General features: G+C 42.2%; 1 protein-coding gene across 4 annotated transcripts in view; it reads left to right on the forward strand.

The window, feature by feature from the left end:
• The window catches only part of Adamts16 (ADAM metallopeptidase with thrombospondin type 1 motif 16), a 119,432-nt gene that overhangs the window by 70,115 nt on the left and 24,540 nt on the right, over window positions 1–24,777 (forward strand). For all 4 annotated transcript variants that reach the window (XR_015045399.1, XM_021180538.2, XM_085830965.1 and 1 more), the window contains 7 exons: window positions 2,482–2,630; window positions 3,363–3,535; window positions 5,218–5,348; window positions 6,760–6,883; window positions 7,443–7,687; window positions 11,800–11,938; window positions 21,841–21,967. Coding sequence is in view for 3 of the 4 variants with exons in the window: in XM_021180538.2 (XP_021036197.1) it covers window positions 2,482–2,630; window positions 3,363–3,535; window positions 5,218–5,348; window positions 6,760–6,883; window positions 7,443–7,687; window positions 11,800–11,938; window positions 21,841–21,967 (1,088 nt within the window). In the remaining variant the exon portion in view is untranslated. The remainder of the gene's footprint in view (window positions 1–2,481; window positions 2,631–3,362; window positions 3,536–5,217; window positions 5,349–6,759; window positions 6,884–7,442; window positions 7,688–11,799; window positions 11,939–21,840; window positions 21,968–24,777) is intronic.

A 24,777-nucleotide genomic window follows, 5' to 3' on the forward strand; every position in this document is an offset into this window, starting at 1 on the left:
AAAATACCCTACCCCAACTCCTTCCATGTCTCCCTCACTTGCAGATTGATTTCGTCATATATATATATATATATATATATACATATAAATATATGAACAATAATAATTATTTAACAGTAATATATATGCACAAATATATAACTACAACCTGCTGTGTCCACTCTTACTATTTATGTGCATTTGTGTGCATATTGTTTCAGAGTCACCCACTCTCTACTGGGCAACCAATAAGGGGCCTCCTCCCTGGGAGAGTCTAACTCTTTCTCCCAGCAATTCTCAGTTGTCCACAGTTCCTTGTCTAGAGGCTGGACCACCCACTTCCACACTCTCATGTGTATTGATGTTATTATTGTTCAGATATTGTTTATGCTACTATTTTTTATGAGATACTGTTTCATAGTGGACTTTCCAGCATTCCAGATTTTACACTCTTTCTGTTCCTTCTTCTGGGATGTTCCATGAGCCACAGATGTAAGAGCTGTGATGTAGGTATATCCACTGGGTCTGGGCCCCATAGCTGATTGATCTCTGCATCCTGCCCATATGTGATCGTCTGTGATGGTCTCCATGGACTCCAAAGAGAAGCTTATTTGATGAAGAGCAATGACTATTCGTATCTATGGATATAAAGACAGGGTTTGGAATGTAGTCAGAAGTATGCTGTAGTAGTAGGTTCTCTTCCAAGACCCAGGACCTCAAAGCCCCCAGGCACCTGTCTATGTTTCCAATACTACATAGCTTTCTTCCTGTTGAGAGAGGCTTAAGTCCAGTTAGGCAGCTGCTGTTGGTTAATACCAACAAGAGTGGCACCTAATATCTTGCCTTGTCGGTCTTTTATGCAGTTCATAGTTGTCCCAGCTGGGTAAGACTGTGTACTTTCCTCCTCTAGCATCCCAACCAGGATCTTCTGGTACCATGGAATCTGCACTTAAGGGAAGAGACTTTCAGATTAGATACAGCTCAAACTGTCGAAGTCCTGTATCCTGGTCGTGTAGTGTCCTCAGCAACAGGGTCTCACGTTCAGCATCTGAGGGTCAATCAGTGGCAGCTGCCATACTTTCTATTGTTTGGAAAGTCACTCGGTGTACCTGGCCAACCATTCTTGACAGGATTTTTCAGTGCCTGGTACTGAGGTTTTTGTTAGTCTGTGGTTTTTATGGGAAGCATTGTCAGCTTTAGTGGCATAACATCCTTCAAGCTACACACACACACACACACACACACACTACATATATATATATATATATATGTATATATATATACATATATATATGCATATGTTTATATTTATTGTGTATAATTTTAGGTAAATAGAAAATAACATGAGTTCTCGAGGCTTTATCAAACAACCTTGGTATTATTTTCCCTGTTTTGCTCCTTCTTCTACACCAACCTCCCTCCTCACTATCTATCTTGAGTTCCTATCCCCATTTTTCCATTTCCTGCTTCATGTCACATGTATCCTGCAATTTCCTATATATTTATTAAAACGATTTTCATTGATCAATAATGGTCAGCTGTCAGCAGTTGATTTGACAGGTTTTACCCCACACACCAGTAATAAGCAATTGAAATCGTGTCATTTCCATTTTTTAGAAGTCGCACTGCTTTCTCTCAGGACTCAGCTTTTGGCTCAAATCCTAGAGATGGCCCCTTGGCATGCACCTATGGCCCATAAACCAGGTTCTGTTTATTGAATGAAAACAGCGACCAGGGAAGGCATTTGTCTTCGCTCTTTTCAATAGATATCCTGCATCACTGTGTCCCTTGAAGTCAATGTTATACTACAGTACTATAAGAGTCCCAGACACAGGATCAAAAGTCTGTGTGTATATGAGGAAGGTGAAGGTGCCACACAAGGTTCAGTTGTAATCGAGGTCAGTGAGCCGTCCTTTTACAAAAGAGGGGCAGACCATCTCTAGACCTCATGGGAGGAGGCAGAATTCCTGAGCATTTGCCTCACCTCGCAGAAAGCTGGCTATAATCTAACCTCCTCTAAATGAACAAGCTGGAGTCTTTGAGCCCAGGTGTTTCAGAGTAAAATCCAGGTGCTGACCAGATATGACAAGGTGCTGAGTCCCAGGTCTCCCCAAGCTAGGCTCCTCCCCTCGAGATTCTCTTGAAAATGAAAGCTGAGAAAAGAACCTTGTTTGTGGAAGTCAGGGGTCACAGTTTCAGAGATGAGCCATCAGACCAGATGTTCATGTAAATATTTCAGTTGTGTCAGCCATCTTCTGGGAGGTTCTGTGGTGACTGATCCATGCATCTTCTCTTTACATGCATTCCTCAGGTGATGCTGCATTTAGGAAGATAAATAAAAAAACACTGAATGTGTCTTCAGTGCATGCCACTCGAGTGCAGAGAATCCAATGTTTGCATATTTTACACAACCCCTCCCCCCGATGTTACAAAAGTAATGAAATGAAACCACCTATGCAGGACTCTTGTAAATTACTTTTAATTCATATTTATAATGTTTAGTGGTGCCGTGGAGGACAGTGTGTCAAGTACGGTGATGAAGGCCCAAAGCCCACCCATGGCCATTGGTCAGATTGGTCCCCCTGGTCCCCCTGCTCCAGGACCTGTGGGGGAGGAATCTCTCACAGAGACCGTCTCTGTACCAATCCCAGGTATGTACATGATCTGCTTCCTTAGGTTGCTGATGCCGGCACTTACACATGACTGCAGGGAACATTATTGCTTTCCCATCAAATACCTTCATGTTTCAACAGACAACCTAATTTCAACAACTAGACTCAGAGAGACAGTTACCTAGCTTGGGAAGTAAAGTGCTCTCAGGCTCCTTTCAGAAATAAGTCATGTTACTCTCTTGCTCTTCTCTGTAAATCATGACGCACCAAAGTCAACATTTGCTCCACCATCCCCTTGTGTACACCTACCCTTGTGTATGCTCATGGGAATTCCCCAGCATCCAGCAGGCTCATGTGCTGTTGGGTGATAATCTGACTTGACCCACAGGCCTAATGTCCTGGCTTTGTCACAAGGAATTTGGCAGTAGAAAGAAGATGTTGGATTTCTGCCTTGGTATCTCTCTAACCAGAGCATCTTGGAATGTCACCCTCTTTCTCAGTAGCAACTCCCCAACTTCCTCTGTAGGGTGTGAAGGGCAGCTCACTTTCCTGCCTCTCCAGAGGATGCTGGGGTACAAGGAACAAGTGCATACAAGCCGGAATCTTGAACTCCATCTTGTCCTCCAGCATCAGGACCATAACACTCGGGATGGACTCAGGAAGATGCCTCCCTTCAGAGCCCATTCTGAGTAGTTTACATTAGCAGCTGTGTCACCCCATTGAACATCATGTCCAGGAAGAGCTGATCTCTGACTAAATCATTCATTCCAGACCATCTCATGGAGGGAAGTTTTGCCAGGGCTCCACACGCACTCTGAAGCTTTGCAACAGTCAGAAATGCCCTCTGGACAGTGTGGATTTCCGTGCTGCCCAGTGTGCCGAGTATAACAGCAAGCGCTTCCGAGGGTGGCTCTACAAGTGGAAGCCTTACACCCAATTGGAAGGTAAGTTTCCAGTCCTAGCCTCTAGGGTGCCCCATGCTTTGTTACCTGCTTCAAATACATCATATGCATTGCACTGCCATGTTTGAATGGGCAGATAATCTAGATCTAGGAACCCAGTTGAACATGCTTCTTTGCTGGGACTGGTTTGATCTGGCCTGCCCCTCTGTCAAAGCATCTAACCTATATCGGACATGTAGTCAGAAGTCCACAGCCTAGATGTGTTGAATGAGTAGTTACTGAGAAAAAATAAGAATGGCAGTATTTGTGGTTGGCATTGCCATAATAGCATCGCCCACTACAAACTTAAATATTAAAAGCTGAGAGAAGATTTTAGTCTGCTTTATTAAAAAGTGAATGATTTTTTCAAGTATACTATAGCGATGAAGTCTTATTCTGTAACTATACAATAAGAAATGTATGCCTGGAATGAGTTAGGTTTACACTTACCAGATGGAGAAAGTGAGCAGAATATTATGGTATAGTAGCTAAAATATAAAATGTTGCTAGTTCAAGAGGCGTGATTCGGAGTATAGTTAAAGAACATTTAATTACCTCACTGTTTAGAGCTGAGAATTCTGTCCAGGCAAGTGGCAGAGATTCTGGGGAAGCCGAAAAGCTGAAACAGTCCATCTGGCTGTACATCCATCATTTCAGTCCATGTGTTCACACAGTGAATTCTCAAAATTACTGAACTCTAGGTAGGGAGTTGCCAGCATTCTCATACACAGCAGATTGGGTTTGGCCCTTCTGCATAAACTGTAAAACTGAAGCCCACAATAAACATAGCCCTGGGCCAGAAGAAAACCAGTCTGTGGGATATGACAGAAACAGGGCTTAGCTGCTGTGACATCAGGGTGAAATGTGTGTGCTACCCCTAACTTTGCTAGACTGTGGCATATAATCATATTAAGCAAAAGAATCTGTGAGTGAGTCTTAGGCCCAAGAAAGTTCCCGAGACAGTGTAGCTTTCCATATTCAGCTTTCCCAGTTTTATCCAGAGAGAAGAGAGAAGGTCCCTACAAAAGCTTCAGATACCCATAGGAACTGTAAGGCCTTGAACCATGAGGGAGCTCTGATCCCCAGGGCCTTGTACTGCAGTGTTCCTACAGAACACATTGAATCCTGGACTTTGAGCATTTCTTCTACCAATTTAAAGACACCATTTTGTATTCATGAGAACTTTACATAGTGTTAGAAAACACTACTGATCACTTTATATTCCTGTGATGCAGTCTTTATACAGTAGATCATAAGCACCGTAATCCAGGAACAAATGCTTATTGAATACCTACTATGTACCAACAACTATATAAAGGAAATATTAGACAACAGGTACTAGAAAGATAACAGTAAAGCATTAAATAATAATAATGATAATTTGAAGTATTTTACCAAAGATGAACGTTAAAATTTCTTTCAAAGGTCCATAATGGTCGGACACACCAGAGACAGGTAGATCACTGTGAGTTCAAGGACAGCCTAGTATATTAGCATATTCTAGGAGAGACAGGGAAACCTGGTGAGGCCCGAATCTTAAAAACACAAAATGTCTTTGAAATGTGTTGTTCTGTGGGATTTAATTTTAGGGGGTAGACAACCGCAGAAGAATCTGAACCTCGAGCGAAAATCACCGAGCTTAAGTGTCTTTCTTATCTGTGTTTGTGTGTGTATTTCTTTTTAAGATCAGGACTTATGCAAACTCTACTGTATCGCAGAAGGATTTGATTTCTTCTTTTCTTTGTCAAATAAAGTGAAAGATGGGACTCCATGCTCGGAGGATAGCCGTAATGTTTGTATAGATGGGATGTGTGAGGTAATAACGACCGCTTATTCATTCAACAAACGTCTCCAGACAGTCTGCTTTGTGCCAGGCATCCCGTGAGGGCTAGAAAGCCAGACATATGAAAGGAGCCCTTCCCCTCCAAGTCCCAGCCCAGGGGGAGAAAGCCAGAAGAGCTCATGTTGATGGCACTGCTTTGTGATGGAGGTGTGTACGGAGCATGAGCAGAGGGGAGAGCTGATTCTCAGATGCGGGTCTGGAGCATTTGTGGGCACCTAGGAGGAGGGAACATCATCATCTGAGCTCTATTTCAAAGGGTGCATTGGAACAAGGGTGCTGGGAGCAGAGCACAGTGGCTTCAGGAAGCTGGTGGGGTGCTCAGAAGGCAGCTGTGCTCTTGGGGTGCTGAGTGGATGAAGGCATGAACAAGAATTCATTCAGGTGACCACTGCTATGTAGATTAGGAACTGGGTTTGGGAACAGCAGACCTCTAAGAGGCCCAGTTTCTGGGTAGTGTTATTGTCAGTCAGTGAGGTCACTTTTCAGCTACCATAATGATCTCCACATGATAGACAGTGCAGATGAGCTGCAGCAGGGCAGGAGAATTCAAGCATCCCCAAAATCCCTAAGTCTGGGAAACCAACCCAAAAAATCTATTAGAAATCTGGGAAACCTAGGTTCTTTTAGTGGTAAAATCTTCCTTGCACTCATGTATTCCTGGTGGTCACGTTCTTCCTCCCAACTCAGGTAGAGATTTGCAGTATAATTAATGAGTAATCTGTACATAATGGTCTCAAGTCCTGCAGGGAGCCATACTCGATAGCAGACTTGATAGAATTGACTTTTCTACACTCACACACGACAGCACTACAATATTTCTTGCCCTAAGGGTTTGCAGCATGGGGACAAAGACTATGATTGCTTTGTTTCTGAGTGGATTTTATTCTTTTACATACCTTGATAGGAAATATGAAGAGAGCAAGAATTATAGAAATGGTAATAAGTGCCTCAAATTTTACAGCCTTGCATAGATCTAAGCTCTATGAATCACTGATGGGAGAGTTTCTGTGCAGTTGCAATAAGTTCCTGCTACAAGTTCACTTCTGCAGAGCTTGTGTGAATACACTAACATCCAGCTTACCAAGTCAGTATTGGTCTGAGATTTACTCTAGCACAGTCCTCCAGCTTTAACTTAGGGCCTGAGCACCACACCTGGGGAGGAATTGCTAAGGGAGACAGATAGCACATCACAAGAAAAAGATCCCAGGAGACCAGGACCAGCCATGCTGTGCACATACCAGGATCCATCACCTATTTGTTAACTACCCCATGCTGGAAACTTGTTTGACTGGAATGGGAGGAGGATTTTGTCACATGGTTGGTGATGTTGTCGCATGTATCATCCTTTCTTTCATGAATGATTATGACCTCGTGGGGCCTCCAGAAGGTTGGCTGTGACAATGTCCTTGGATCAGATGCAACAGAGGACTCCTGTGGGGTCTGCAAGGGGAATAACTCAGACTGTGTCACGCATAGAGGGCTCTACAGTAAGCACCATTCCACGAACCGTGAGTACCTCTGAGTCGTACATCTGTGCAAGAAGGGATTCAGCCAGAGATTGTGTTGGGTGGTGCTAAGGGAGAGGAAACAGAGGATGCTTAGAGGGCTGAGGTCTTCTAGGGAGGATTTTCCTTTTGTTAATCTGTAGGTTGGGTGACCCTTTCACAGGGGTTACACAAGAGGATTGGAAAACACTGGTATTTACATTATGATTCATGCAGTAGCAAGATTACAGTTATGAAGTAAGACCAAAAATGATTTTATGGGGGGGGAGGGGGCTACCACAATGTGAGCAACAGTGTTAAAGGGTTGCAGCGATAGGAAGGTTGAGGACTACTGACCTGGAGCTTCCGTTTTAACCTGGTAGTGGATAGGAGGTTCTTTGATTTAAAGTGATCCTTAGCAAGACTGCACATTACAAGATTACTCCTCCAACCAATGATGAAAAGGGACACCTACAAGTGTCTATAGCAGAACGAGAGGTAGATCCATCAATTCGGAACATGGACTCTGACATCCAATTTTGGAGAAGCTAGGTTAAACTAAACACTGCATTCCTCTATCCAGAGTACTACCACATGGTAACCATTCCTTCTGGAGCTCGGAGCATTCACATCTATGAAACAAACATCTCTACCTCCTATATTTCTGTGCGAAATTCTCTCAAGAGATATTACCTGAATGGACACTGGAGTGTGGACTGGCCTGGGCGATACAAGTTTTCGGGTGCCACCTTCAACTACAAACGGTCCTACAAGGAGCCTGAGAGTTTAACCTCCCCTGGACCAACTAATGAAACTCTGATTGTGGAGGTAGAGACCAGCTTTAGGTTCTGGGGCTAATGAACTGGGGCTTTGGTAGGGTTGTTGTGGTGGTTTTAATTGCATGTATGCAGAATTGTAGCTATCAAGAATCAGGAGCAATCCATGCAGCAGGCTCAAGGGGGCAGTAGACTTTTTACTATTGTCTTTCCTTGCTTGATTTAGGAGCCTGTACATGTACTTACCTGTGTTCCAGTCTCTGGGTCTTTATCAGTAGATTTTATGAGTGGTGGCTGTTTTATTTTAATTATTATTTTATTTAGCATACCACTTAGAGTTTTTTTATGACATATCTGAACACATATGTCCTTGGGCTTTGTTATGACATATCTGAACACGTATATACTTGGGCTTCGTTTGTTTTCATTTCCTCATTGCCCCTTCTCCCCTTCCCCCATGATGCTCTCCAACCACATAGTCTCCCTTCTCATTTAAGGTCATGGTTGGAGAGAGAAAGATGATAGATAAGTAGAAATCTATAGATGGATATATAGGTAGATAGGTGATGCTGAATATAGATGATGCATGACGGACAGATGGATAGATAGATAGATAGATAGATAGATAGATAGATAGATAGATAGATAGATAGATACATACATAGATAGATACATAGATAGATACATAGATAGATACATAGATAGATATACATAGATACATAGATACATAGTTGATACATGATTAGCATAAATCATATGAAAGTGTGATTCTGTCTCTCTTCCTACTCCTGTGCCTTGATTCCCTTCGTTCCCATTGTATTGCATTCATTCTGTCACCATATCATCCCTTGTTGACTTTCATGTCATGTAAGTGTCAGCTGTGCTCTTGGGGTGCTGAGTGGGTAAAGGCATGAACAGGAATTCATCCAGGTGACCACTGCTATGTAGATTAGGAACTGGGTTTGGGAACAGCAGACCTCTAAGGGGCCCAGTTTCTGGGCAGTGCTACTGTCAGTCAGTGAGGCCACTTTTCAGCAATCATAATGATCCCCATGCGATAGACAGTGCAGATGAGCTGCAGCAGGGCAGGAGAATCCAAGCATCCCCACAATCCCTAAGTCTGGGAAACCAACCCAAAAACCCATGAGAAATTTGGGAAACCTAAATTCTTTTTGAATATGTACACATATGTGAAAATTCCAGATATGAGAGGAAACAGAAATATTTGGGACTTATTTACTCCTATTATGATCTCGAGTTCCATCCATTTCCCCTAAGTAACATAATTTCATTTTTCTTTGTGTCTGAACAAAGCCTGGTTGAGTATATGTACCACACAGTACTTAGCCACTTCCCTGTTGATTGCCAGTGTGACTCCATGTCTTGGCCATTGTGGGTAGTCTTACAATAGCCAGGCATACACATGCATCCCTGTGATGTGCTGACCTAGATCCTTTTTTTTTTTCATACATCACGGAGGACTGTAGCATGCAGTACTCTAGGGTTCATTCTCTGAGGAAACCTTACACTGCTTTCTACCATGGCTGCATCACTTTTCTTTCAAACAGCTGCCTATCCTCTGTCCCTATAGCCTTGACGACATTTATTAACCACCACTGTCACGTGGTTTCTTGATGATAGACATTCTGACAGCAATGAGAAACTTAGAGCAAATTCAATTTGCATTTTCTTGAAGACTAATAATGTTGGACTCATTTCTAAGTTGGGTGATTATTTGTATACCTTGCTCTTGGTGATTGTCAATTTTGTTCATTTGCTCACTTACTGATTAGATACTTTTGAGATTGGGGAGTTAGCTCTATGATACTTTATACATATTATTCGTCTTTCGTTCATTCTTTCATTCTTTATCTGGTGCATGTGAACAAAGATTTTCTATCACCTTCTCTCCTCTGATGATGCTGTGCTATTCTTTTTTAATTGATTTTTTTTCATAGACTATCTTCTGGTTATGGTTTTCCCTCCCTCAGTTCTTCCCAGATCTCCCCACCTCATCACGGAGCAAATTCCATTCCCTTTCTTTCTTTGTCATTACAAAACAGCAATCTGATATAGACAATAATAGTAATAATTGTTTGTTTTATCCTATTCTGTTCTGTTTATATTTTATCTCTATGTATAATATTTTTGAATATTATTCAATTCCATTTGTCAAATTTGGCTATTTCTTGAGCCATGGAGGCCTGTTTGAATTGTTTACCTACAATTATACCATGAATGTAGTCTATGTTTCCCTTTAATAGTTAAAGCCATTAATACATTTTGTGGGGTTTCATTTGTTTCTTTGCTTGCCTGCTTGCTTGCTCACTCTCTTTCTTTTTCTTTCTTTGTTCCTTGCTTGCTTGCTTGCTTGCTTGCTTGCTTGCTTGCTTGCTTGCTTGCTTGCTTGCTTGCTCAATTGCTTGTTTAACAAGCTGAGAGCTCCCAGTCTAGTTTAAGTGTTCTACACATGGATATGCAGTTTCTCTAGCAATATTGAAGATGCTATCTTCTCTCCGGTGTATGTTTTGGAAACTTTGCTGAAATTCAGGATGCTCTATCTGAAAGAGTTTATTTCATTCATTATTTTATTTCATGGCTCTCTATGTCTATTTTTGATCTTTACTAAGCTGGTTTTGTTACTATGGCTGTGTAGTATAAGCTGAAAACCTAGCTATTATGATACCCTCAGCATCGTTCTCTCTCTGTGGATCACACTGCCCATCCAGGATGCTCTATGCTTCCAGAAAAATTCAGAATTACTTCTCATATCCTTGTGGAGGATGTCATTGGAATTTTGACAGGGATGGCATTGCATCTGTAGATCGCTGTTAATGGTGTAGCCTTTCTCATCGTATTAATATTGCTGAATCATCAATTCTTTATCCATTCTGGTTTCTTTTTCAATTTCTTTATAAAGTGTTTTGAAGATTTCAGTATTTAGTCCCATCAACCATATAGTTTGCTATATTCCTAGAAATTCCTTTTAGGTATTATGAATGGAATTATTTTCCCGGCCTCTGTGTTGGTATATTTGCTATTTTGAGAAAGGCTTCTGATTTCTCTATATATTTTCAATGATTTTCATTGGATGCTGACTTATTCTGACTCTTGGATGGTATTTCTGTGGGTATCTGTTAAGTCCCTATGATCTATGTGTGGTATAAGTCTGAATTTTCTTTGTGTGCTTTTCCTTTTTGTCTGAATACTTTATTTGTTACTATGTTTCCACATTTTTGGAAAGCATGGTAACGAGGTCACCCATTGTTACCGTAGCTGGACAAATCAATGCCTTTATGTCTATTTATATTTGTTCTCTGGAGTTGGGCTTATCAGTGTTCGGTGCCTATGTATATAAAATTTCTATATTACCTTGGCAGGTCATTTTCTTTATTAATATGTCACTATCTTCTGTATCTCTCCTAATTTTGGCTTTGTGTTAGTTTATCAGAGAGCATAGCTGTCCCTGCCCATTTTCAGCTTTACCTCCATACCTTCACTTTCAGTATGGATGCATCTTGGCCAGAAAGTAGTGGGTATTTCTTTAAAAAACAAAAAAGACTATCTAGTCTTACTTTTTACCTCAACCAGCTGCTCTACATCTTCCAACTGGACAGCTGAAGATTCACTATTGAGAGGGATTGATCATAGAGTCCTGTAATTTCGTGGGCTCTTTTCTTAGTAGACTCATTTATTCCTTTTCTTTTTCTTGTATTCATATTGGGTTTCTCTGGTATACTGTGTGAGATGTTCTTATGTCTCCTCAGTTAGGGTCTCTTTCCATATGAAAATCATTCTTTCCTGTGTGCTTGTGATGGATTCTGACCTCCTTCCTTTTCTATATGTACATTTCCTTTAAACATCCTCTACAAGTGCTGCTGATGGCCAAGTCAAGCTTCAGCTGGTTCTCGTCTTGAAATGACTTTCGTTCTCTATAGTTACTGTGGTATTTATTTACTCATTCATTTGTGTGTATCCTTCCTAACTTCAGAAAAAAAATTGTGTGTTGCATGTGTCTGATACACTTTTAGAAAATAGACAGAAATTTGTCAACATGGTTAGTTTTGTAAGCTATTATTTTATATAGTTTAAAGCAAAGTCCTTATCAGTTTGTCATTGATTTTACTGTACTTCACTTTATGTCTTCTCTTTCTTCTTCTGTAGCTTTTGTTCCAAGGCAGGAATCCTGGTGTGGCCTGGGAATTCTCATTGCCAAGGTCAGGGGCTAAGAAGACTCCAGCTGCCCAGCCCAGCTACTCATGGGCCATCGTACGCTCTGAGTGCTCCGTCTCCTGTGGAGGGGGTAGGTCACTTCTTATGCTGCGCTGGAGGTGCGATGTAGATACAGAATGAAATCAGGTCATGGGTCATGAAAGATAGAAGCATATGTATAGAGCAAGAGTCTTAATCCATGCTTATTAATGAAGTAAACTGTAAAATAATTTGCCATCCCCTTGTATACTCAGATCCACCAAGAAATTTTATGATGTTACAAAAACTTGTAATGACAATGAGAAGAAATGTCACTGCAGAAAACCATAATAGATAATAGACTTACTGCTTTAATATCACAGAAATTTAAGAGTGTGAGAAGCAAGAAACAATTCCGTTTTTTATTTGTTGGGATTTCCTTTGTAGTTTAGTATATCACCTGATATATTAACTGATGATATATTAAACTACAAAGTTCTATGGGCTTATGACTTGATGTTTGTAGGTTTGATGTCTGACTCTTAGGTTGGGTGTTCTAGGGGCACATTAAGTCCCTGACCATGTGCATGTGATGAGGAATGTACACCATTTATAAATCATAGAGTATATTAGAAATATTTGTGTCTGGGTTGATGCAATTTCACAACCTGTTCCTGGTTGCTTTCTATTATTTTGGCAAAAGCCCATGGCAAACAGTGCCTTGGAGGAGAAGAGGTTTCCCTTAGGTCACATCCAGGTTCTAGTCTGTCACTGTTTGTGGGAGCTTAGAGTAGTTAGACACTTCACAGCTATACTCAAGATCTGAGAACTTGCTTGTGCTCTCCATTCTTAAAAAGCTCATGACCCACTGCCTAGGGAACCCAACATATACAACCCCTTATTGAGACTCTACCCAGGAGAGTCACCTTGACAATTAAAGCTAACTGCCTTACAAACCATACAAATTCTCTCTCTCTCTCTCTCTCTCTCTCTCTCTCTCTCTCTCTCTCTCTCTCTCTCTCTCTCCCTCTCCTCTCTTCCCCTCCTCTTCCTCTTCTTCCTTTTTTCTCCTCCTCCTTATATGAATAATCACAGCTGCTGTAACAACCAGGTCATGGCAATAAGTCAGAAAAATTCAATAAAGAAGTGGGTGGTTTCTTCCACTACCACTCTTGCATTAGTAGGTACTTCTTTCCTGAGTGATAACTATATCTTTACATGGGGTCCATAAATGAGTATGACTGCTGACAATCCCACTCCTGGTGTCCTATGGAGCATCTTCCTGCACTTTGAGGACTGGCCAACCAGGAGGAAACTTCCAGTCCAGTTCTGGCTTGCTTTATCTAGGTCCTGTGATCACAGATGTAATGCAATCACGTATTGCCTTCAGAATGGAATTTTTAGTTACTCTAAGTTGGTAAAGTTGTTTAATATGTTCATGCTGTTGGAGCTTTTAAAAAATTAGATGTGATGTAAAATAGCTCATTTTGCCTGGTATACAATCAATATTAGAGAATGAAAATCTAACACCAGCATCATTTCATGGTTCCAGTTCTTGACAAATGATCAATTGTCCAGGAATCTGATAATAGATCTTGAATGTTGCCTTCCTTTCTTACTGACTTTGCACAGGAAGAATATTTAGATTCCTATATTCCATGCTTTCAAAATCATAGCTTGTTCAGACTTTCCATTATTGTGGATTATTAATATCCAAGTATCATCTTCTTAACTATCTACAAATAGGCAGTGCCAAACTGGGAGAGGACATTTGGAAATCTCTTCATAAATTCTGCCTGGCATCAGGAGGAGGTGTCCTCCTTCTGGGATTATGAACAGCCATGTTGTCTTCTATGATGGGTCAGATTCCATAGGGAAATGATGTCCTGGCAGCCGTGAACAACCACTGCCCTCCACCTTCCTGTCTGGCTACTTTGTTTACTTCTTAATCTCCATTTTTTATTTATGACATAACCAGACTTTAGCTCAATTTTCCTACTCTGCCAGGCCTTGAATTGACATTCATTCAGCCCCTGGGATATGGCAGGGGAAGCCAAGAATCTTGTGGTGACCCAGCTGATCTGGTGGTGTCTGCTTCTGGAAGGGAGACTTAAATTTGGTGCTGAGCTCATGTTTGCTGTTCACTCCATAAAAGCATCAGATTTTCTTCAAGTTTTTATAAAATGTAATTTTTTTCAAATATTTTTTTCTGTGATTGAATTGTTTCAATGTGTCTCAGTCAACTAATCATAAGCTCCTTTTCCATATTGAAATGTTTACAAAGCAGGGCCCATGGCAATGGTCCAAGGTCTCCAATATGCAGTGGGCATTTCTGGGGATGAGGCTTTTCTTTTGGATGAACACATTCACCTAATTCATGACTCAAGTTTCCCCAACAAGCTTTAAGACTAGTTTTATAAACCTCTCATAGATTTCCTTAATACTCTCTTCTTGGATAATATTTCTGGAGCTTATGCTTTAATTAATTGAGGAATTAGATTTGGAAAATTGAAGAGAAGCCATTAGTAATCTTGCCCTTATTTTATTACTTTCAAATAATTCCTTCACTCGTTCATGAATTCCTCCCCTCAGCAAATGCTAAAATTAAGATCTGGGATTCAAACTTCTTAAAGCTATCCAGGTAAATGTTAAGAGGTCCAGGAGACCATAGATTAATTCCTTCTGTGTCTAGATTGGCAGTGAATCTCGACATGCTCCTTGAATTTCATAAAAATGGATCAGTGACTTTTTAGTTGGTAGACAATAGAAGTGAAGTACACCAGAACAACTGCACCAAGAAAGTGGGTGTTTCTATGAACCCACTATTTTGTAGATATATGAGGCCCAGGGTTGGGCTCTGGGCCTTTGAAAGTGCTACTTTTATGAATTTTTAAAAAGATTTTAAAGTGTGTGTGTGTGTGTGTATGTGTGTGTGTGTGTGTGTGCATGCATGCGCACACTGAGCCTGAGGAGGCCAGGAGAGGCAACTGCATCCCCAGGATATGAAGTTACACAGATGCCTTTATACGGTGATGAGCTACTCAACATAAGTTTTGGGAAATGTACTCAGATGCTCTGCTAGAGCAGTATGCACTGTTAGCCAATGAGTCATCCCTCTAGCCCTGGTTTTGTACATGCTTGATCCACAAAAATACACTCAGTCTGGAGAGAGACTTTGTCCATGTATGATAAAGGGAAGATTGTAACTCTGTTATGCAATGGTCAAGAAGAACCCTCAGACACCTCAAGACTGTGACTCAGACAGACCATTGTGACATCAGGAATATGTGTCCTATAGAGCAGTATTACAGAGATAGCTTCTGGGGAGCAGGGGCATCCTACTGCATAAATTATCAATACTTCTGCATTTTCTGATTCTGGTGTCGACTTGATTCCAATTACGCACTCTTACCTTTGCTTCATGTGCTATCACGTTTGGAATCTCAGAGTAACTTCTTTCTCTTGAACTTCACTAGAAGAGCAAAGCAATACAGATAAACTGGAAATGATTCTAGATCTCAGTCACCTTCAAACAGACCTTCTACAAATAACTCTGTGCCTTTTGGCCTTGACTGTAATGAATTCGAAATGAGTTTCCATTCTCAATCCTATCTTCCTACCTCCTGAAGGAAGGAAAATAAGTGAAAGGGAAAGAAAAGTGGTATGTTTTCTGGAGAGGGGAGACACTTTCTTCAGTAGACCTAAGTTGGATCTATCTGACAGGTTTCTTCAAGGATGCCTTGAAGTTTAGAGTGAAACAAAGAAGTCCCCCTTACCAAGGAGCAGCAATCCTTCCTCCCACACCTTGTTCATCAGGACAAGAGTCAAATGTTTGTCCTTGGTCCTGGAAACTGACCTTATCCTGGTGGGCATAGGCAGATCTTCTCTACACCCTACTGTGTTTATCCTCATGCATGTAGGACTTCATGTTTGTACATATAGAACCTGAGAAGGTGGGACATCTGTGTCTATGTCAATATTGTCTATACACTTTCTCATTTCAATATGGATTTATTTCTCCAAACACATGCAGGAGTTTAATTTTAGTTTCCAAGGTGTCTTATTTAGTGTTTACATTTCTGTGAACAGACAGCATGACCAAGGCAGCTCTTACAAAAAAAAACCCAAAAAAACAAAAAAACAATATTTAATTTGGGTGGGCCTACAGTTTCAGAGATTCAGTCCATCATCATCAAGGCAGGAAGGATGGTAGCATCAAAGCAGATATTGTGCTAGAGGAGCTGAAACTTCTATATCATTTTCCAAAGGGAACCAGGAGAAGAGTGGCTTCTAGGCAGCTAGGAGAAGGGTCTCAAAGCCCACCTCAACAGTGACACACTTCTTCCAATAAGTCCATACCTACTCCAACAAGACCACATCTCTTAATAGTGCCAATCCCTGGGCCAAGCATATACAAACCACCACATTCCACTCCCTGGTCCCATAGGCTTCTTCAAACACATGAATCTATGGGGTCCATACCTAAACATAGCACAAAGCAAAATATATTTAGTCCAGCTTCAAAAGTCTCCATAATCTATAGCAGTCTCAACAATGTGTAAGTCTGAAGTTCAAAGTCTCTTCTGAGATTCATCCAACCACTTAAGTGTAATCCCCTATAAAATTGAAATAAAAAAGCAGATCACATCCTTCTAATATTACAGAATATATATTATCACTCCAAAATGTCATGGTGAATAAATAATGGACCAAACTGAGAGTAACAAACAGCTGGGCAACTCCAAACTCTGCATCTCCATGTCCGATGGCAAAGTGCTCTTCAGATCTCCAACTCCTCTCATCTTTGTTGACTGCAACAAGCTTCTTTCTCCTGGGCTGGTTCCACTCCCTGTTAATGGCTTTCCTCAGTAGCTATTCCATGGCTCTGGAACCTAAAAGTTTTACTGTTAGCCTTTCTCTAGTTACTCCACAAAGAGACCTATGGCTTTTTACAAGGGTAACTGTACACTGGGGAAAAGGAAAAAAAAAAAACAGACTTTCTGTGGTCTATTGGATACTGGTTCTGAATTGATGTTGATTCTGGAAGATCCCAAGAAACATTGTGGCTCTCCAGTTAAATTAGCAACTTATGAAGGCCAGATTATTGATGGAGTTTCAGCTAACATCTGACTCACAGTAGGTCCACTAGGTCCTTGAGCTCATCTTGTGGTTATTTCCCTATTTCTAGAATGTATAACTGGGATAGATATACTTAGAAGTTGGCAAAATACTCACATTGGTTCCCCGACTGGTGGAATGAGGGTTATTATGGTTGGAAAGGCTAAATGGAACCCTTTAGAGTTGCCTCTGCCAAAGAAAATAGTGAATCATGAACAGTATTGTATCCCTGGAGGAATTGCAGAAATTACTGCCACCATCAAGGACTTAAAAGATGCAGGCGTGGTGGTTCCCACAACATCTTCCTTTAACTCTCCTATTTGGACAGTGTGGAAAACAGAAGGATCATGGAGAAAGACAGTTGACTATCAAAAATTAAACCAGGCAGTAACTCCAATTGCAGTGCTGTATCAGTTGTAGTTTCCTTAGTTGAGGAAAGAAACACATCTCCTGGCACCTGGTATACAGCTATTGATCTAGCAAGTGCTTCTTTTCTCAGTACCTATCCATAGGGGCCAGAAGAAGCAATTTGTTTCAGTTGGCAAGACAGGTAGTATAGCCTTACAGTTTTACATCAAGGATATATTAACTATCCTGTCCTGAGTAATAACTTATTTAAAAGTAATCTTGATCATCTGTCTCTTCCACAAATATCTCATTAGTGTACTATATTAATGACATTATGCTGACTAGACCAAGTGAGCAGGAGGTAGCAACCACTTTTGATACATTGGTGAAGCATATGTGTAGCAGAGAACGGGAAATAAATCCAACCAAAATTCAAGGACTATCCACCTCAATGAAGTCCCTCTAAGTGAAAGATAACTTATTGCACCTGGCCCCTCCCACCAACAAAAAAAGAAGCACCAAGTTTAGTGGATCTATTTGGATTCTGGAAACAGCACATTGCTCACTTGTGTGGGTTTCTCAGGCCCATTGACCAAATGACTCAGAAAGCTGCTACCTTTTGTGGGGCCTGGAACAGGAGAAGGATATTCAACAGGTCCAGGCTGCTGTGCAAGCTGCTCTATCACTTGAATATGATCCCACAGGCTCAAAGAATTTAGGTGGCAGATAAAGATGCTGCTTGGAGCCTTTGGCAGGCACCTGTAGGTGAATCACAGAAGAGATCTTTGGGATTTTGAAGCAAAGTTCTACTATTATCTACAGACAACTATTCTCTTTTTGGAAAAAAAAAAAAAGCTCTAGGACTGCTATTGGGCCATAGTAGAAACTGATCATTTGACAATATAGGACACCAGGTTACCATGCAACCTGAACTGACCATTATGAGCTGAGTGTTATTGGGCCCATAGAGTCATGAAGAAGGATGTGCACAGTAGCAGTGTATTATCAGATAGAAGTGATATATATGAAATCAGGCCTGAGCAGGTCCTGAAGGCACAAAGAAGTTATACAAAGAAGTTGCCCAAATGCCTATGGTTTCTACTCCTGTTACAATGCCACCTGCTGCCCAGCATGCACCTATAGTCTCATGGAGTATTCCCTATGGCCAGCTGACTTGAAAAGAGAAGTCCCAGACCTAGTTTACTGCTGGTTCTGAACATCATGCAGGCACCACACAGAAGTGGACAGCTTTAGCATTACAATCCTTTTCTAGAAAAACCCTGAAAGATACAAGCGAAGAAACATCTTCGCAGTGGACAGAACTTCAGGTAGTACACATGGTATTACAATTTTTTTGGAAGAAGAAATGGCCAGATACATGATTATTCACTGACTCATGGTCTTTACCCAATGGATTGGCTGGATAGTCAGGGATTGAAAAATTGGGAAGAAAGACATCTGGGAAAGGAGTATGCGGATAGACCTCTCCAAATGGACAAAGAATGTGAAGACAGTTGTGTCCCATGTAAATGCTCATCAAATGGTGATTTCAGACAAGGAGGAGTTCAATAATCAACTGGATAAGATGACCCATTCTTTGGACAGTCACCTATTTCCCCAGCCATCCCTGTCATTGTTCAATGGGAACATGAACAAAATGGCCATGGTAGCAGAGATGAGGGTTATGCTTGGGCTCAGCTTCCACTTACCAAGGCTGATCTTCCACTTACCACTGCTGAGTACCAGATCTGCTAAAAGCAGAGACCATCACTAAGCTTCGGATATGGCACCATTCCTCAAGGTGACCAACCAGAAACCTGGTAGCAGGTTCACTACATTGGACCACTTCCTCTGTGGAATGAATAATGTTTTATTCTTACTGGAGTAAATACCTATTCAGGTTAAGGATTTGCTTTTCCTGCATGCAATGCTTCTGATAAAATCACCACACAAGATCTCATGTTATTGCAACTGACAGAGTAGAAAATTAATTTCACTAGAGATCAGTAGAGGGAACATTTGGAAGAGATTATATTAAGCTACTCTGAGGATCCTCTTGCAGGGGTTGCATGCATGAGGAATTCCTGAGGATGGGCAGGGTGGAGAGGGACACACTGAAAACACAAAATCTCATAGAGGGTAGGGTTGCTAAGGATGCTTTCAGCATCCATGCTGAGGTGAGGAGAAGGGTGCACATCCTGGACTCTGAAGGCTGAAGATGCAGAGGTTTCTCTGCAAAGATGAGAATCCAATTATTTAGAAAGCCTAGAAGCACACTGAACTCAAGACTATGTTCATCACAAACATATTGTGATCAAAGCACTCTAAGACTAAAAGAAAGCCATTGATCCAGAGTTGGGCTTGTTCTGACCTTTGCTTGCAGAGAAATTTAAACAGGTTCTCCTTCCTTACCCTTTGTCCATGTAGCTGTCTGCATGAATGTCACTCACACAGTTGTATGTTGTAAGTGGCCCCTGAGGCCCTTCCCAGTTTCATTCTGTGGTCTTGGTCAATCAATAACATGTAAGATAAATCAAGAGTAAAATGAGAGTTGGCTGTCCTCGCAGCCCTTAACCAGTGCTTCCTTCATGCTGTGAACTTTCTGAAGCTGAGTCTCTTATGGAAGAAGAGATAAATGGTGAGATATAAAAAGATATATGCTACAGAAAATATATGGGGACCTAGGAAGGCTCCATCACCCACAGGCCAATAGACTGGGTAAAGTGTTGGCTTCGGCCATTAGCCATCTGTCTACAATCCTCCATCTTTCCCTGGCTTCAAGACAGCAGGAAAGTAGTTCACTTTCATGAGGGACAAGATGTATATGTCAGAATTATTTAGTAAAGAAGACAGTGGTCTCTGGTGAAGCAGGCATCACTTTCCATTGTGATTCTGCAGTGAGAGTTCTTCCCATACATGCTGTATCTATGCATGTTCCCCAGTGCACTTTGTGCACACTCTGATACTTCTGGCATCTCTGGTGTTCAAGAGTCACTGCAGAGAAACAATTACCCCCCAAAGAAACTGATTCCAAAAAAGCAGTAAGTACTCTGAACACAGAAGCTAAGAATGGCCAGAAGAGCACCTCCCAGGGGCACTGAGGAGGAAGTCATAGCAGCAGTTTGGAAGATGCGTTGAAGAGAATTAGTGGAAATAAAATCCCCTAAGACTTGAGACTGGGGACCAGGGACCATGAACAACCCACCCACACATATGGCTTTAATCATAGGAATCTTGTGTAGGAGAAGAATTTCTGTTAACAAAATTCCCAATCCTACTGACATTTATAGGCTGAAGTCAACATTTTAACAGTGCAGGGATGCAAACAGGAGACCAGACCATCATGGAGAACAACGGCAACTCTTGTATCTATTGCACCATTCACAGCCTCTGCACACAGGAAAACAACTTTTACCCTGCACAGGGACCCTGTGCTGACCAACTGAAAGTTTCTTGCTCCTTGATCTCCATTGGGCCATTCAAATCTAGGAGTATTATTCTCCCTCTTGTAAATCTAACTCTGCAGAGAAGACATTTGGCCAGATTCATCCCATCATGATAACCGTTTTCTATCAGCATTACCTTCTGTTCTTCTTTGCCATGAACTCAGTCTTAAGATGTACTCATTCCTTCTTCCTGTTCCTTCTATATTTTGCCTTTTACGACTCTTTCTATGCAAGTCATCCACAATCCCTATCCCTGTGCTCAACCAAGGACCTCTGCTCATCTTAAAGCCCTTGTGGTTTCTGTCTGCCAACTTTATTCTCCAGGTAGAACCCCACTGAGGTACCTGAAGTCTTTCTCAGCTCAGCTTTCTTGATCCCATGGCACTCAAGGGTTCACCATTCATTCCCCCCATGTCTGTAAGACATCAGGGCTTCTTTCCTCTGCCCTGACATCCATGGCTTGTCGCTACATCTTCATCATATATAAATAGGATATATAAATAGGAAGGTGTTTTATACAAGAGACTAGTTGCTTGTAAAACAGAAAGAGTGGCTACAGATAGTCTCCTGTAGGTCTCTGGTTTTCCAAGATCTTAAAAGATACACAAAATTCTAGAAGCCTTTGGTGATAAGGAATATAAGCAACTCATACAAGCATGTGATAACCAATTAAATGTTCACTGTGGCAAAGTATGCCAAACCATCTCCCCCTTCTTCTTTCAGAGACTCTTGCTCAGACTCCAACTGTTGAAATCCAACAATAGTAACCTAGCCGAATATGCATACTTCTTCAGACACTTTGGGGAGGGTCTCATATATCCAGGAAATACAAGGCACACTCAGTCTAAAGTGCTCTGACTAAGGAATTAAGATAAGGAATGTCCTGGTTTGATTTGGAGAAATGCGAAGCAATCTGCCAGGTAAAGCAATTGACCAGGTAAGCCCAGAGTCAGGGCAATGGAGAACAGTACTCCAGACACAATAGCTCACACAACCCTTTCACTCATACCACATTCACTCAAAGTGGAGTTTCCTTCCACAGTGCTTGATTTAGGCTTTTCAAAAGAATTTCAAGTCTTCAACACAGCCTCCCTTTCCACAGGCAAGATGAACTCAAAGGCGGGATGCTACAGAGACCTGAAGGTTCCGGTGAATGCATCTTTCTGCAACCCCAAGACACGACCTGTCACAGGGCTCGCGCCCTGCCAGGTGTCACCTTGTCCTGCCAGGTAAGAAGTCTCAGGGTTCCCAGATCATTGGATCCCTTGGTTCTAGAGAATGAGAGTTGATCATTGCCAGATCCTGGTTCGTTGTAGCAAATTGGCAAATGGAGCAAAAGCAACCTGAATGGAGGACCAGGACAAATGTCTTTGGGGGTGAGAAATAGCCTGAAAATTCTTTCACCTGTAAAAGGGAGTCTTCCTGTAATCTTGTTGTTTTTATGAGCAGGTGCTAATGGTGGAGTCTCCCAAAGCTTTTGGTGGCAGCCACCACTGCTTACTTTTTACTTAGTGAATGTCACACCCAAGGCCTGCCCAGCTTGTAAACTATTTAGAACCTACAGTTACACACATGTGCACAGGTGAGACAAGTTGTCTATCATCTCCTTTCTGCCTTCATGACTCCTACTCCTCTGTTCTCTGAGATGTGGAGTTGGGTAATTTCCTGAGAGACGGGAGCTCCTGGCCATGTAAGACCTCATCCTGGGGCTTCACTGTTTTTGTTGTTATGGGGAACAGGTCATAATAGAAGGTGAAAACTATTTCTATGTAAAGGTCCACAGAGTATGGAAAATGGATCCCCAGTTTGGGGAAATAGTTTGCTAAAGCACGTGACTATCTATCTCTCCAAGTCAGCTGAGTACAGGGAGGTGACTTCTCCCTCTGCTCTCTTTAGAACTCCAAGTGAACCTGGCCTCTCTCTCAACATAGCAAGGGAGACACATACCACACTTACAAAGCTTAGAGTTGCCCCCATCAAGGTCAGGACCTTCTCCAGAAAATGATATCCTCTCAACAGTGATGTCCATAGAGCCCTACCACCTTTCTCAGCCAGCAGCCCCACATCAGCCATGATTCCTTGACCTCAGAGCCCACAGCTGTTGAGCCAGATGTTGGTCAGAAGTTACACAGGTTTTGATAAACTGTTGATCACAAGGTCCCCTGGATGTCCTCCTAGGATCTGTACTACAATGAAAAGGTGGTCCTGGAGTCCATGGGAACTGGGCACAATATTTTTTAATAACACTGGCCTTTGCAGCTTGCCTGTGATGCCCAGAAGGTTGGTAAAAGAAAGCTACTGGCCACCTGTGATCTAAGTGTCTCATGGGCTGAGCTGAGCCAGAAGGAAAGAGCACATCACGCCACTGACTTGTTGTGGGTCTGCCCGGGTCTTCTAGTGCAGTCATGTCAAGCCAGGGACATTTAAGACGTTAGCCTGACAGCCAACTGAGAAATAGAAATAGGTCACCACTGACTACAGAAGGAAAGGAGGCTCCCACTGGAGGGAAAGAGGGCTGAGGTACAACAGGCAACCAAGGACACTAAATGAAGCCCAGACAGGTGCTAATCAGTGATCTCAGTGGTAGCTAATACAGGAAGGAGTCCAGCATGAGCCAATCTCAGCTGCCACCTGGCTAGAGCAGGCATGTATGTGGGAGAGAGTGGAGGATGATGGGGCAAGTGTACAGGAAATCTCTCAATGTGAGGTGCTGCTCGGACCTCCTGAAGTCCACCTGTGCTTGCTGATTGTTCTCATGGATGCCAGGCTCCTTGTCTCCTGGAGAGGGTGGACATCTATCCTCTGAGAGGAAGAGGAGGGGAGAACTGCCCTCTGGCAGCCTTGCTTTACTCTAGCAGATGTGTGTCAAGGGAACTAGTATCATCAAGGATCATGTCCTTGAACTGGAGTTAAGGCTTGTCAGAAAAGGGTTCAGAGGAGCCTGGCTAGAGTTCTGAAAGGACAAAAGCCTTGTCATGTGCGGTGCCAAGGTAGCCCTTTCCCTGTGGACCGCTGCCTCTGCACCTGTATGCCCTGTGCACAGCTGCCTCTGCACCTGTGTGCCCTGTGCACAGCTGCCTCTGCACCTGTGTGCCCTGTGCACAGCTGCCTCTGCACCTATGTTCTAGTTGACACCACTAGCTGACATGAGGGTCTTAGTTCCTGGTAATCATATGGGCCCACTGACATGCATTGGTGCCTTGCTGCTCACTCACAACTGGCTCACTTACAGAGAGTAATGCTGTTTCTCCTCACTGTGTCTCTGCTGTCTCTGTCTTACTGATATGGAGGGAGCCTCAGTCAAAGACACCTCTGCATTTCCTGTGTCCAGTATAATGTATGTCTCTCACTCTGATACCTCTTAGTTAAGAAAGAATCATCAAGGGCCAGTGTCTAATAACCAAAGTGCCACCATTCACTGACCAAAGGATCACTCTAGGGCCGGGGTTGGGGAGGTATGTTGTATCTAACAGCACATGGAAGACACTTGATTTTGTGGGTCCCCAGTTTTCTGATGATGCCTTCTTATCTACCTTGATACAGCTTTGATTTTAGAATATTCGGATTATTTCCTGTGAAAGAAAGCTTTCTGAAACAACACAAAATTCTTACTGCTGACTTCAAACCATGCATTTCTGGCTAGGCAGTTTTTCAGAAGGAAATGGCTCCTGATATGTTTCTGGGTTTGTTCTTCGTCTCTACCAGGCTGTGGGAGGCCTGGAAACAAGTGGAATCCATAGGTCTCTAGTTAGCTGAGAAACAAGAGATCCTTACTACAAAAAGCTCCTACAAGGGGGGTTTATGGCTCCTGAGCTGTGCCAGGGCTGGAGGACTGCACAGAAACAGGTGGCATGACACACCTGGCAAAGGTGCAGCTGGGATCAAGACCTGGTCTACCTGCCTTCTCCTGATTGGATATCACCCAGATCAAAATGGAGTTACCACTATGGGATAAGGTAGGGCTTGAAACAATCCATGTTAAACCTAAGAGGGACACTCACCAACTCTTGGCTTCTGATCATTTTATCTGTAGATGGAG

Source organism: Mus caroli, unplaced genomic scaffold (assembly GCF_978045245.1).
Source record: "Mus caroli unplaced genomic scaffold, Mus_caroli_1 scaffold_15, whole genome shotgun sequence".
In the NCBI taxonomy this organism is placed as follows: domain Eukaryota; kingdom Metazoa; phylum Chordata; class Mammalia; order Rodentia; family Muridae; genus Mus; species Mus caroli.